Source organism: Pelodiscus sinensis, chromosome 6 (genome assembly GCF_052426305.1).
Source record: "Pelodiscus sinensis isolate ZL-2025 chromosome 6, ASM5242630v1, whole genome shotgun sequence".
NCBI lineage: Eukaryota > Metazoa > Chordata > Testudines > Trionychidae > Pelodiscus > Pelodiscus sinensis.
Window position 1 is genome coordinate 85733240 of NC_143057.1, and position 15388 is coordinate 85748627.

The window sequence follows — 15388 nt, forward strand, 5'->3', positions numbered from 1 at the left end:
ACAATCATTTTTGTAGCATAGACAGGGCCCACCATTAATAGTAATTCTATAGCAAGATTCCTGGTGAAAGCAGCATTTAATTTTACAAGTATATTAATTTCCATTTAACTCGTACAACAATAGGATATAGATGCTGTCCAATCTATAGTTAACTGTAGTCAGCTACACTTTGAGATTAGTAGCACTTTCCATAAGCAGTCAGCAAAAACAAATATTTTTTCTCTCCTGAAAGCTCTGCTAGGGAACCAGGGTAAAAGTCTATTCTTTATTGGCTGTGTCTAGACAAAGCTTTTGCACAAAAGGGCCAGTGTAGACAGCTCAGATTTGTTTTGCGCAAAAAAGCCCCGATCGCAAAAATGGCGATCGGGGCTTTTTTAAGGAAAAGCGCGTCTAGATTGGTACTGACGCTTTTCCGCAAAAAGTGTTTTTGCGGAAAAGCGTCCGTGCCAATCTAGATGCTCTTTTCCGCAAATGCTTTTAATGGAAAACTTTTCCGTTAAAAGCATTTGCGGAAAATCATGCTAGTCTAGATGTAGCCTATTATGTCTACACCAAGAAAGTTACTTCTTGCTGACAGAGAATATCAAAGTATACAGCTGAACATGGTTTAACTGCCAGGATAGTCAAGTACAAATGTTCATCACTGGTTCTGAATTTGTAGTTAAAATTTATGCAGCTTATTTAATATCTTTGTTTTTGTTTTTTAGGAGCATCCAGAAAACCATGTTGATGTGCCAGATTTTATTTTATCCTTTAAACAGGATCACAGTGCACAGACTAAGCAAATTCGTTTCTGTCTCTGGAATCTGGCTTACAATCAGTTAAAACCTCAAGAATGGAAGAAGCTGGCCCTGTTCTGGAATTTTACAGAGGCACAAATAAAAGCAATTGAAGAACAGTGGACAGGTAATGAAAGGCTTTGGCCAAGTATAATAGTATATAAATAGACATGGCTGTAACCATATCGTGTTGAGTTCATTATTTCTATAGCACATGATGATTCTTTACTAGTCCACCACACTGTATTTCCACACATTAATAATAAAGGAATACATTTATTTTAAAAAGCTGGTCTTTCATCTTTAGACATCTTAGTTTCCATCTTGCTTCTAGGTCAGAAAGGAAATGAGTACATGAGTAGAGTTGGAGGAATGCTGTACCAATTGGTATCTCTTTACCAAAGCAGCTGGGTATCAGGGTATTTTACTCCAAGCATATAACAGACATGTATGTTGTATATTGCATAGGAAAAAAGAGCTATAAGGAACATGGACACCGAATGCTGCTCATCTGGTTACATGGTATATTGCTGGCTCACCGGAATCCAGTCAAACATATATATGAAGATCTGGTGAATGTAGGATTTCAACAAGAAGCTGGTAAGCTATTGTTTAATATGCAGGACCAAGCTACATGGAGGGAGATGGATCATAAGTGCAGTCCTGCAAAAGAATAAGACTCCCCATTTGATCTGTATTTACTGGGATTTTGGGCTTGATTGGGTAGGGCAAAACAATTAGTTACATGAGGGTTTGGGGGAGGGTGGAGGAGGAAGAGAGAGACTTGTTTTATAACAAATCTAGTTCCAATTGCAGTGACATGCCTGACATGAGGAAACCTGTCTAACTAGATCTGGGAAGAAGCACTGTCTGTCTGGTAAGAACATTTTTCCTTTCTTTACAGAGAAGATCAGAGCTGAAAGGAGCACTGAGACAGAGTCCAAGAAGTGTGCTGTTTCATGAACTCTTCAGCAGCAGCTGGGATAGGCTATGGACTAAATAAGTAATCTTTCCAGAAAAGATCTTATAGTAGAACTTCAGTTACTAACCACTTGGGACTGGAGGTTGTTTGTAACTTTGAACAAAACATAATGGCTGTTCTTTCAAGAGTTAATTTACAACTGGAAATTGATTTATACAACTTTGAAACTTTAGTATGCAGAAGAAAAATGCTGCTAGCCTTTATTTTTTTTAGTAGTTTAACACAGTATGTTACTTTCTTTTATTTTGGTCCTCTGTTCCTGCATGATATTGTCTGGTCAGCTTTTAGTTCTGGTGTTTGTAATTCTCAAGTTCTATTGTGTTTGCAAAATGTAGTTCACCTCCTGTGAAGTTTTTTCAAAATTCTTTATTTAAAGATTATTAGTGCTACAACACAAATTTCTACACCTGGTTAGTTCCATACTCTGCCTTTTTTGGACATTTCACCTTTGAAAGAAATTACACTAACAGTAATTCTCTCCCATATAAAAATAAATACAATTACACTGTCATTCTGTGACTTCCACCAAGTGATAGAACATGCTACAGTGTTTTTGTATGTGACTTACAATAATTCCATATTGGAACTGTGCTTAAACCAGTTTATGCTTGATATGGAATGTACTTCCTGTCAGCCAAGAAGCAGAGCACATGTATTTCAAAAGTGAGGATTATGTGGATAAATAATCAACATCTTGTCTGTAAATGGGCTAGCTCCCAGCCTAACTTGAGATGTAGCTCATTTTAAGGTAAATTCCAAAGAGGATTACAGTTTCTTGGCTTTGTCTTGTTCAGTGACATTATCTGGGTGGATGTTTGTTCTTAAAGATTTTTTGATTACACAGGACAAAGATACAAGATACAGTTTCAGTATAACATAGGCAGGTGTCTCATAATAGGGATACGCTTATCCAGCAAAAGGACATGTAATACCATATACTGATTACTCACTCTTCGTGTGAATCGAAAGTGGATGCAACTGTAGTGCTACTTTTCCTAAAAACAGCTTTATTTGTGAATACATATTTTACTGTAATACTTGCTGGTAACTTCTGTCTAATGAGAGCACTGAACATTTGTCATGAGCTCTATGTGGCCATTTTAACAAACTTACATTTGGTGCTACAGACGATGCTTGACTTGTTCATTTATTAAATTCTAATGACAATTTTTTTTTTACAGCTGAGTACATTTAAAAATCTCCCAGCAGTCTGACTGGTGCTTTGGTAAAAGTGGTAATACACTGAATTAGTAGCATTCTGCAGTCTTCAATGTAACCCCCCATGGGGTTACTGTCCTGCATTGCACCCACGAAGGACAGTAGAACCAGATTCCCTTTCTCTAAGGCACTAAACGAACAGTGGCTATGTTGTAACATGAGTTTAAGACCCACCCAAATGAGTGTTTTAAAAATAGAAAGAACCCCCAAATTGATTACAGAAGAAGGTAGGAGGTTATGTTGAATAATTTTCTTTCTTGTATTAGCTTGGCTGTTTGCTTTGTACTCTTTCCTTGGTATTAATCCCAACACAATTTCACATGGTACAGTACTACAGTCTTAAATTTCATTGTCTGAATTCACTTCCATCGATTTTCTTAAATCTACCTGTAATTAACATTTTATACAAAAAACCCTGAAAAAACATCTATTTTAATCCTTTATTAAAAACCACATCCAACAACTTTCTTAAATAAAGTATACATGTTATAAAATGGGTTCTCTCAAACAGGCATAGCTTGCACTTAAAGAGCTACATTGTCAAGTCAAATTGCTGGTTATTTACCCTCAGAACATTTGAGTATCTACAATTTGATTTTTAAAAGGTAAAAAACATGATGTATATTTGAGCCTTGCTTCATCAATCTGAACACACTGGGAAGAGCTTTACTCTGCAACTTGGTAAAACGGTCCACCTGGAAGGAACAGTTCAAGCATTTCAAACTATTCCTTAGTCCACAACTTTTATTGACTGAACGTTAATATGAGACTGGCTATGAGGTATTCGTCCATTGTGTCCAGTAGGTCTCACACTCGTGGCACTAGAAACATGGTGCACAGTTCGAGGGTATTTAGCAGCAGTGGCTTGGGATATAGTTTGCTGAAAAATAAAAGAAGATGCCTTCTTAATATGAAGATATAAATAGAATTTCTAGAAACTGAATTCCCCATTAAATTAGCTGGAATGCAGTGAACGTGAACCTATAAACAGAAAAAACAATCAGGGATGTTAAAATGTGTTTATTTTTGTAAACATTGTAGCAGTTGAAAATTTCAGCGGCTAAATGTTTACAGGTTGGGGGCAGGCAGCATCCTGGTGGGAGGGCAGGTGGCTCAATGGGAAGCTGGCTCTCCATGTACACTAGGTCCCACCTCTCTAACCCCTGGCTGCGTCTACACTGGCATGATTTTGCACAAATACTTTTAACAGAAAAGTTTTTCCATTAAAAGTATTTGCACAAAAGAGCGTCTACAGTGGCACGGATGCTTTTGCACAAAAGCATCCATGCCAGTGTAGACACTCTCTTGCGCAAGAAAGCTCCAATGGCCATTTTAGCCATCAGGCTTTCTTGCGCAAGAAATTAACATGCCTGTCTACACTGGTCCTCTTGCGCAAGAATACTTGCGCAAGAGGGCTTATCCCTGAGCAGGAGCGTTGGAGTATTTGTGCAAGAAGCACTGATTTTGTACAGTACAAAGTCAGTGTTCTTGCGCAAATACTTGCGGCCAGTGTAGACAGGCAGCAAGATTTAGCGCAAAAGCAATTGCTTTTGCACAAAATCTTGCCAGTCTAGACACACCCCCTCTGCAATAGAGGCAGTGGGGTGGGGGAGAGGGTGCTGTGTGTAACCGCATACAGGGGAACACATTGACAACCCTAGAAACAACTGGTGCCAGATGGGGAATAATATAGTTCACTGACCTCACTTTCTCTTATTCTTTGACCATTCATCACCATCTATGCTTCAATTCTTTTTAAAGTAAGTTTGCTCTTAGCTTTGAGGTTTTAATAAACAGTACAGACAACAGTACTAAGCTTTTGTAATTAGCGGAGAAAAAGATCAGGCAGTTTAGTTCAAACTCCTTATTTAGTTACAGCAACATTCCTTTAAAGCAGGGGTCTCCAAACTACGGCCCGCAGGCCGGATGCGGCCCGCGAGGCCCTCTCATCCGGCCCGTGGAGACCTTTTTGTCTACGGAAACAATTTTGGCATCCAGGAAACAATTTCACCATTCACACTAATACAGGTGTTCATGTGTAGTGTATCAATGTGTTATTAAATAATAACTGAATAAAATAATATTAAATAAATAATTAAAAACAACATCCATGTTTTGATTGTTTTTTATTTGGACCTCAAGTGTGTAGTCGGCCCCCGAACTGCTGTTTGATAGTTAATGCGGCCCTTGGGCTGAAAAGTTTGGAGACCCCTGCTTTAAAGGATACTTTGTGAATAAATCAAGATGGCTTCCTTCCCTGAAAACATTCAGATGCCAATTGCACTTAGGAAGAAAAGTTACTCTTGTGATGCAAATGTTTTGTTAAGATGCTTAAGGTTATTCACTACCAGGCAGATGGCCTCCCTATTGCAGTAACTGGTTATTCTCTCTTAAGTCATATTTAAAATGATCAGCGAGACACAATCTTTAAATTAGGGATGTTAAATATTGGTTAACTGAATAGTCAAGTAACCTCATGAATTCTTATCAGTTAGATGACTATCCTATAGTCCCTGGGGGCAGAGGTGGCAGCCAGTGTGCTACGTATGACCCCTCTCCTGAGGAGCCCCCTTGCCGCCCTGTGCTGCTGCCTCTATCAGAGGCAGCAGAGTGGGGTGCCAGGCGGGAGCTGGTCTGTGAGGGAAGCCAATTTAAAAATTAGCACCCCTTGTGGACTGGCTGCTTGCCGCCCCGTGCTGCTGCGTCTGATACAGAGCGACAGCAGCACAGGATGGCAACAGCCTGGTCCAGGAGGGCTCTGAGCTCCCGGACCTGGCACAAGCTGGAACTGAGCTGGGCTGCCTGCTCACCCAGCTCCTCACTTTAAACGCAGAGCTGCAACAGAGGCAAGTCCCAGATCCAGTGTGAGCCAGGACTGAGCCGAGCTGCTGGCCAGCCTGCTAAAAAATGTACTGGCAAGTGTGTGTGCGCACGCGCGGGGGGGGGGGGAGGCAGAGAATGTGTTATCTACAGCATTAACATATAAGCTTTTGCTTATCAGTTAAACTACTACACTATTACACCCCTACTTTAAATAACCAAAGATTAATTCAATCATAACATCACTGCCCTACAGCTGATGCTGCATTATGTATTTATTACTAATTGTACATGAGAAGTGGGAAGGTATGCAGACAGAACCCTGAAACATCCCTTGGTTCAGAAAGCTCCAAGGGGTAAGCTGTTTCCTTGCTAGTCGGAGACTAGCATTTTTTAAGTTCCTTTCCCAAGCTTCGGCCATCTCTAATTTTGAGATTCTACTCCCTGTCTAAGACCATCTATATGCAATCCTCATCTTCAGAAAAATAAAGCTAACAGCGGGCCTCAGGAGCCCCAGGGCACACAACACCATTGCTAAGGAGCTTGTATCTTTCCCAAATGTGCATTGGAAAAAGTGTCTCGCCTCAAGCTAGAAGGTTAAATCCAAGCCCTGTTAACCACAGGAGTTGGAAAAACCAACGTAGAGTCCAAATGCTCTGTTGTCAACCCAGCTGTTTATATCAAGGGAGCTCAAGCACCTCTGCTGAGTTGTTATGGCAAGTACCATTGAAGGAGGCCCAGTCTTTCATGCACCCAGACTCAAAAGCTAGATGTCTCCTTCATATACATCCTATGTGATCAAAGATTCTTGCTCTGACCGTGGTCAGCCTAATTAGCTGTAGAAAGGACTTTGAATGATCTTTTTATGTTAATAAAGCCACTGCTCAAAACCTTCTTTTCTTGTTAATACTGGTTATCAAATATCTTATTAATACGGTCATTCCATTACCATCACACAACATACTGCATAGGAAAGGGATGTGTGCACAATGGTGAAGGGGGGAGCAAGAACCAAGTACAGCACAAAGCAGGTTCCACTTCTGCTTTGTTGCCATCCACACAGTTCTTTGGTTAAGGCCTGACACTAAGTGATCCATGCCTTAAGCTCGTCGGTTTACGCTGTAACTGCTGCCTTTGGCCCAGTCACATTTCTCACTCATTAAATCAAGTTCATACACAAGCTCTATCTCCACAATCATTACTTCCAAAAAAGCAATTTACCTCAGTTGTGTAGAGGGTACGGACAGCAACTACAAAGGCTTCTAAACTATTATTACAACCAGAAGGAAAGAATGGTGTAGTTTAAGTGGGATTATTTATTTCCTACCCTCATCGTTCTGATGTAAGTCTTTTTTAGGACACACATCCAACGGGAAAAAAATACTTATTGACTCTAACAGCGCTTATTTATCTTGACAAGTTTTAACCTACTAGTAGATAGGATAATAATTATCTTGTTACAGCCTAATATCAGTTGGACCTACCTGAGTGACTGGATGATGCTTTTCAACAACAACTGAACTCATGGGTGGTGAGACTCCCATTACAGCTAAACTACTACAAATTCTGTTCTTTGGTCCCAAATCAGATCGGCCTGTGATTCGAGCAGTGATTGTTCTTCCTGCCTTCTGCTGAGCAGATGTCACTACTCTTGCCATTGGCTACAAATAAACAAGACACACTCATTAGAGAAGCCTACATACAATATTTGCAACTCACTGAAGCAGCTGCTTTGATGTATTAGCTATAGATATTAACAATTTATTGGTACTATAGGTAAACTAGTCTCTATAATTGTATATAAACTTTGGAATTCTGTACATTGGGCACAATTAAAATTAGGTATTTATTACCTGCAGTTACATTTACTATGGTATTTCCCATTCTAAATAAAGACACTATCATGATGATAGTAAGTACTGTCATGTGGCTAATGACTGTTGTGCAGAAGCATAGCAAACCTTACTCATGAAAGGGCCCTCTGTCAGCTCTTTTGACAAATCTAGCAGTATAGAACAATAGTAGCTTTGCTTTCTGGCTGTAAGCTAGTGATAGCTGTAGACACCCACATCAGCCCAGCACAGTCCTTGAATCAATAATATACCAGGCAGAAAAAAGGTTACACACAATTAAACTAAGGCACGGCAATTTTTCACTCTTCCATCCTTCCCCAGAGAAGTTCAGATGGGACAAGGAGGGAGCAAAATATCAGATGGGACAAGGAGGGAGCTTAGCGACAGAGAATATGGAGAAGGAAGAAAAAAAGGACTAGGTTAGATACAAGAGCAGAGGAAGGAATGAGGAAAAGATTTAAGCTAGTTGGTGAAAAAATGCAGATTTCATTTAAAAAAAACCAACCTTTCAGTTGTTGAAATGTTAATTGCTCATGATGTGCTATATATAATTTTGTATAAACTTTTATCAAATTGTCACCATTTTATTTCCTAACCCCACACATTACTTTTCCTAAGAGTCTCTCTCATTTTTATCTTAACATACAACAAATAATCCATTTAAAATGAACCGATGCATTTTCAAGTTTCTGCCCATGCCTTTACCTAAACTCTTGGACAAACTCCCCTATAATTCTATATATTACCCCAAATACAAGAAAGGATCCAAGACAGATTTTAGTACACCTACAATGACTTAAAACATTAATCCATTAATTCTAGTTTGTTACCAGTTTTTGAGCAGATGTAATGCCAGATCCTACAGCTGCACTAGCGACTATTACTGGAGAATTTGATTCTAATCTGGTCTGAGAAGTACTTGCGTGGCCCAGATGGGATGAAAACTGTAAATAAATCAAAGGGTTTATAGAGGAATTGTAGTTTGGATCATACTTAATCCTTTACTGAAAATGCAGTTATATTATTTGATTAGTCTGACACTTCAATTATCCGGTACATTTTATTCTGTAAGTAAGCAAAGTCATAGTCAACTTAAAAACTAACACATTGTCAGAAAGATGAGTGTCTATAATATCCAAGATTCAGTAACAAAGATCAGAAGGAAAATATGTCAACATTTTTTCAGTTTGACTATTTTGTTTTTAGTCAATTTTACTGTTTCCCTGCTTGTGCAGGTCTTTAATAAACTAGAAAAATGTGATTGGTACGCACCACAAATTCTCAGTGGGACCTAAGGGCAGAGGTTGTACCTGAAAATATTTTTAACCTAGGTTTTGAAAATGACTACATTCCACGTTGACACTATCCCTTATAAATAATACATTGCTGAAAACTAGCCTTGAAGTTAATGTAAACTCTATTTTCTCAAACTAAATCAAGTTCAGATATATTTCTTACTAAGTCTCAGCAACTGTTTTCTATAAAAGTACCTTGGAAAGCCAATTCTGCTTAAGAATGTGACCTTCTTCATCCTAAGAAACTAGTTCACAAATTTTCTACTTACAAAATTAGAGCCTTGTGTGGAGGGGGAGGGAGAAAAATTGACATAGCAGTCATAACCTCACAACTCTGCGCATTCAGTGCTTTATGCTATAGTACATGCTTTTACATCCAAGTTTTTTTCTAAAATTTAAGAATTATTTGTAAATAATCCAAATTCAAAAACAGCACTAACAGTTCTCTCAGGGTATGTCTACACTACCCTCCTAGTTCGAACTAGGAGGGTAATGTAGGCATACCGCACTTGCAAATGAAGCCCAGGATTTGAATTTCCCGGGCTTCATTTGCATAAGCGGGGCGCCGCCATTTTTAAAACCCCGCTGGTTCGAACCCCGTGCAGCGCGGCTACACGGGGCACGAACTAGGTAGTTCGAACTAGGCTTCCTAGTTCGAACTACCGTTACTCCTCATTCCACGAGGAGTAACGGTAGTTCGAACTACCTAGTTCGTGCCCCGTGTAGCCGCGCTTCACGGGGTTCGAACGAGCGGGGTTTTAAAAATGGCGGCGCCCCGCTTATGCAAATGAAGCCCAGGAAATTCAAATCCCGGGCTTCATTTGCAAGTGCGGTATGCCTACATTACCCCGCTAGTTCGAACTAGCGGGGTAGTGTAGACATACCCTCAGTGCTTGAGATACACAGTTTGTTCAATGAAAAAACCCTGATGCCTAAATAGCTTAATGAATTACTTTTTTCTAATAGCATATTTTAAAATTCTATTCCTGCTATAGTACTTACAATTTCCTCTTGTGGACTTGTGGCTGCTGTTGGAGGTAGTGGTGAGGGAGGATCAAACTGGGAAGGAGGGAGCCTACCAGAGGCATTAGTACTAGGATCTTCTCTCCTACTTACTGGATCTATTATTGGAAAATACAGATTAAAGCACTCAGCACATAACCTGGTAAACCCAACGAATACCAGCAAGCCTGAAGGAGAGATGAGTCACAGTAAAACCTATCTGTTCCTTTGAAATGTGTGTATAATCTTATTAAAAGAATCCAGCTATTATTTCATATGATTTTATTTAGCTTTCCTGTGTTAGAATGCCTCTCTCAGAAGCTTGCATATACCAAGGGCCAGATCCTCCGTTACAGCCAAAGCCCTTATGCAAATAGGTAGGATTCGGGACCTAGCTTGCCAATGGAGAATTCCAGGGTCAGAGTGGCTCCTACACTACACTCCCCCACTACAACCCTAGTGCAGGAAGCAGAAGGCAACATGTTGGAGCCCTTCTGCACTGTTGCGAGATTACTTAGGGATACTGCATCAGCAAAGTAACAAAGTGACATGAGAACTGGTCTGCTACAGATTCAGGAAGCCATAACCAGCTCCCAACACTCTGCACAAAGCAGAGGTCAGGGAGAATTGAGTCCAGTACCTTCTCCAAACCCATTTTGTCCCTTTCAGAACACACAGTTTCTTTAATACAGCAAGTGCCAAGAATATGTTTGTTTACTTCCTTACCCTCTCTAAAAGAGATATCGAGACTGATCATTCCATAGACTACAGTGACCTCATGTGGCAGTTAAATTTTCATCACTCCAAGTTTTTACAACCTAAAATTTCTGCTTTAATCTCTTGATGTATGTTTCAATTTAATAATATTTGCTTTGTTTTTATGATGGGTTAATTTAAATCTAGATCTAGATAAAACAACAGTCAATACGCAGGTCAGATGTCAGAAGAAGGAATAAAAATATACAAGGATTACTTTTAAGGTATAAAAAGGCTAGTGTATGAACATAGGACAAGTGTATGTTAGTTACAAAAAGTAACATGTTTTTGTAATGATATTCATGAGTTCATGCTTTGACTTCTTTTTCTTCAAATATACAGAGAGAAAATATAAAATTTGGATGGATTCACAGATCTTAGTGCCATACATCCATGGCAAGGGGAAGGAGAGGCATTTGAATTAGACATTTTTAAAAGTAAGTCACTTCCCAAAATGAAATGAATTGTGGCCAAATTCTGCTTTGAGACACGCACAGGCACACAGTTGCAATCTTCAGACAGGAGTTGTCATCACTGATTTTGGCCTATGGATTGTGAAATTTTCCAATTCATAGATTATAAAGCCAGAAGGGACACTGCACTGACCATTTAGTCTGCCCTCCTAAAGGAGTATGGTAATCCCCAATGCTATTCTGCCACTCCCTGTTTCACTGTAGAGCAGTGGTCTCCAACCTCTTTTACCACAAGAACATTTTTTCAATTTAAGTGCAATGTAAGATCTACCTCTAACCCAAATACCCTTGCCCCACTTCCTTCCTGCCCCTTCTCTGAGGCCCTGCCCCAGCACTACCCCTTCTCCGAAGCCTCACCCTGCTCACTCCATCTCCCTTCCTCCCTCATCCTCATTCACCAGGCTGGGGTAAGAGGTTGAGGGGGGCAGGCTCTAATCTTGGGCCAAGGAGTCTGGAGTGTGGGAGCGGCATAGCCCAGGGTGGGGTGACTGGGGTCCAGGAGGGGTTTCAGTGTGCAAGCTCTGGGAAGGAGTTTGGGTGCAAGGGGACTCATGTTTGGAGCAGGAGGTTGGGTGTAAGAAGGAGGTTCAGGGCTGGGACAGGGGTTCAGGAAGCAGGCTCTGGCTGGGCACCATTTAACTGAGACAGTTTCTGGGTGCTGGAGCAGTGGGGTTAAGGCAGGCTTACTCCTGCCCTGGCCCTGCACCACTCCGGAAAGCAGCTGGCACATACAGCAGTGGCTCCTGGTGCCATGTGCTGCCCCTGATCTACAGGCACGGAGCCCACAGCTTCTACTGGCCACTGTTCCCCATTACTGATCAATGGGAGCTGCAGGAGTGGTGTCTGCAGGCAAGGACAGCACACGGACACCCCCTGCTTTCTCATGGGCTGCAGGGACATGCCAACCACTTCCAGGGCAGCAATTACCACAGGGATAATTACTTCAGCCACGACAGGTTAGGCATTTTAGAACTCACTATTCAAATAATTAAATGTAAGCAAAGAGAGAAATGAAAATGATGAAATGCACAGACCAGTCAAAACCCAAAATAACACTTTGAAAGCAGTAAAAGTAGTAACAACCCCCGCTTATGTGTTGGGTTGCGAGATGAGAGGGAAGAACAATGTGTGTTTGTGAGAATGACAGACACACACAATGTGTGGGTGATGGAGTTTTGCATTGCTAAGCTCCCTCCATCCCCTTCTCTCTGTGTGGAGATACCCTGACTTCAGCACCTCCCACTTCTCCCTCCCAGATCTTACAAAGCAAGCAGGAGGCTCCCAGGGCAGCAGGTCCAAGGTAGAGCACAGGAAAAGCATGACAGTGGGTAGAGGGGCAACTGAAGTGCTAGTACTTGATTGCTTCCTGGCCAAACCAGGCAGGATCAGAGGTGCCAGGGTCAGAGGTGCCAAGATCTACCAGTTGGTGACCACAGCTGTAGAGCTTCTGCTTAAAACCTTCTTCAGCCCCTTTCTGGTTGGCCTCCTGCTGTAGTTTTAGAGAAACTGTATATATCACAGGTGTGTAAATACACCCTCACTAACGACTGGGAGACCTGCTGAACTACAATATTTTGCAAAATAGTAAGTAATCAAATAATAATGCATTATAGAAGTTTAGTTTCTTTATTTGTGACAACCAATTTGGTTTTCATCATGAGAATAGTAATAAAAAGTAGTTAAAGGTTCCAAATTATAAACCTAGGGCTTGTCTACACAACTGTGCACGGATTGGTCTGAGTAGATTCTGCTGGTTCACACACCAAGGTTCCCAAGTAACTTTTAACTTAGTACTAAAAAAATAAGGAAAAATGCTGGTATGTTAAAAATCACACCAGGAGCCTGTTAGTGTGCACTAAAAGTTCCTTATTGCATATTAACATAGTAGCTTTTCTTTTATTACTATTTTAAAGCTCACTATGGAACTTTTAGTGTGCACCAGCAGGATCTATAAAGGCCAATTATTGTACAACATTAATTCTTTAAAAATTAATTCTCTCACATTCCCCCCAACCTCTAGTGTCTTATTTTAGCAGGGAATGTTCTCTAGCTTCAAATATTTAGTGTTTTTAAAATTAAATCCACCACTATGTTGCTAACTAATTAGTATACACAGTTTGAGTGTTAAATGCCATTCCAAGAATTCTGCGTACAGCTGTGAAGATAATGAAGACATTGGTGGAAACACAATGCTCCAATAGTTAAAAAAATGGTTGCCTAATAGCAGAAGTGTTATAGTCAGGTCTTCAAGAGAATCTCTTTCTACTGTTCTGGGACAAAGCTAAATGAAGTATCTCAAACACTAAGTTCCCTGTAAGATGTGTGTTTCTGAGCTCCACTCAGAAGTGCAAAGCTCCTATGCAGACAGGGAGCTCAGTTGACTGGTGGGGGGAGGGACCTGCTCTTGCTAAGCAAGCAGCTAAATGGAGCTGCTCTGTGCTTGAAACTGAGCAGCTCCCAGAGCAAATAAAAAAGGAAGATAAGGTAGCTCCTCTAGATACTGAAAACTTAGTACCATGGCTACTACATACACTCGCTTTTTTCCCCTTCTTTTCCTAATTTGTTGTATCACATCTCCATCTACACTCAAGTATAAGCTGTTCGGAGCAGGGACTAGGTTTTTGCTAATTTCTATGATGAGAGCTAGCACACTTTTCAATACTCAAAAATAAAACTACTAATAAACACATCTGACACACAGTAGCAGATTTAAAGGTAGCCATCCTGCAGCAAAAAAACTTCAAGACCAGACTTCAAAGAGAAACCGCTAAACTACAGTTCATCTGCAAATTTGACACCATCAGTTTAGGATTAAACAAAGACTATGAATGGCTAACCAAGTACAAAAGCAGTTTCTCCTCTCTTGGTGTTCACACCTCCACATCAGCTGCTAGAAGTGGGCCTCACCCTCCCTGACTGAATTAACCTGGTTATCTCTAGCCTTATTCTGGCCTGCATATTTATACCTGCCTCTGGAAATTTCCACTACATGCATCTGACCAAGTGGGTCTTTGCCCACAAAAGCTTATGCTCCAATACATCTGTTAGTCTATAAGATGTCACAAGATTCCTTGTCGCTTTTGCAGATCCAGACTAACATGGCTACCCTTCTGATACTCAACTTTTGTAAGTGACACTATATACATCTCTAAGAGACATTAACACCCTGCAGAACAAATAAGTGAGATTAGGAAGGAGTGGGGGTGGGGAAGAAGAGCTGGATGGAGAGTGTATATGACCAATATTATTGTCTACGTACTTGCTACAGTCTCCAATCCTGCAATATTTTGTTGAAGCATCAGCCAGCCACAAGGGTATTTGTTATTTCTCTCTCTCCAGCTGGCAGCTGATGTATATATTCAGTGCATTTTTAATTTAACAAAGCTGATCCATGATAAGTGTAGTGTTGTCCAGTGTTCCTTCTGAAGTCTCCAGAGTTTCCCAACCTATGGGTCGGGACCCAAATATGGGTCACTATTACATTTTAAAAGGGTCACCAGGTGTCTCCCCAGGTGGCTCTTAAGGACACATTCACACATTTTTTTGAATTGCCCTGGCTTATCAAGTCTTCCTGAATTGTCAAAATGAATCCCCATCTGGAAAAGGTTGGGAACAAAGCTGTGCAGAGATTAATCAGCCCCACCCAATCAGTCAGCTCTATGCATGGAGCCCTAAGCCTGGGTTGGTCTGATTTATCACCTGTGATACTATGGTGCCCGGCAGCTTAAAGGAAACACTGGTGTTGTCATACTCCTATTTAAATCCCCCAATTAAAGAGTAAACTAATTAATTAAGAGTAAATTAAAGTGAGCAATGCCATTCAGTGCTATATTTTTATTTTACTTTTAATACTAACCATGGTCTGTCCTACTTTCTTTGCCCTGAAACATGGTCATTGCTTCCAGATTCAGGGCACAGACACCACGCATAAAGGCTTTTTTCATAGTGTCTTCATACTGTTCCCTTTCACTATGCAGTCTCAGGACATCAGCTTTTGCCTCTTCTAGAGCAACATTTAACTACAGTAAAGGAAAAAAAAGATTTTAGGCATCTGTGAATACATAAAATTACCATATTTAGCTTTAAAAAACATTTAACTATTTGTCAGAGTAGTATTTTCCTTCCAAGTCTTTATTGTTTTAGAAACAAGATTAAGTATAGATCTCTGAAACATAATTCTTTGGATACTTCTGATAAGTACATGGCAAGG

At 40.4% G+C, this 15388-nt stretch overlaps 2 protein-coding genes across 15 annotated transcripts in view; one reads left to right on the forward strand and one right to left on the reverse strand.

Moving 5' to 3' along the window:
- ANKDD1B (ankyrin repeat and death domain containing 1B) overlaps window positions 1-1865 on the forward strand; it is a 34786-nt gene extending 32921 nt beyond the window's left edge. For 3 of the 5 annotated variants that reach the window (XM_014574156.4, XM_014574158.4, XM_014574155.4), the window contains 3 exons: window positions 708-906; window positions 1248-1379; window positions 1684-1865. In XM_014574156.4, coding sequence (XP_014429642.3) covers window positions 708-906; window positions 1248-1379; window positions 1684-1742 — 390 coding nt within the window. In that variant the 3' untranslated portion in view covers window positions 1743-1865. Of the gene's footprint in view, window positions 1-707; window positions 907-1247; window positions 1380-1595 lie in introns of all 5 variants that reach the window. The other 2 variants (XM_014574157.4, XM_006124254.5) reach the window with 2 other exon arrangements.
- Window positions 1866-3405: 1540 nt separating this feature from the next.
- The window catches only part of POC5 (POC5 centriolar protein), a 47897-nt gene continuing 35914 nt past the window's right edge, over window positions 3406-15388 (reverse strand). For 9 of the 10 annotated variants that reach the window (XM_006124265.5, XM_006124261.5, XM_006124258.5 and 6 more), the window contains 5 exons: window positions 15035-15197; window positions 9950-10068; window positions 8483-8596; window positions 7284-7460; window positions 3406-3859 (listed from right to left, as the gene is read on the reverse strand). In XM_006124265.5, the coding sequence (XP_006124327.2) occupies window positions 3710-3859; window positions 7284-7460; window positions 8483-8596; window positions 9950-10068; window positions 15035-15197 (723 nt within the window). In that variant the 3' untranslated portion in view covers window positions 3406-3709. The remainder of the gene's footprint in view (window positions 3860-7283; window positions 7461-8482; window positions 8597-9949; window positions 10069-15034; window positions 15198-15388) is intronic. The other variant, XM_006124264.3, reaches the window with a different exon arrangement.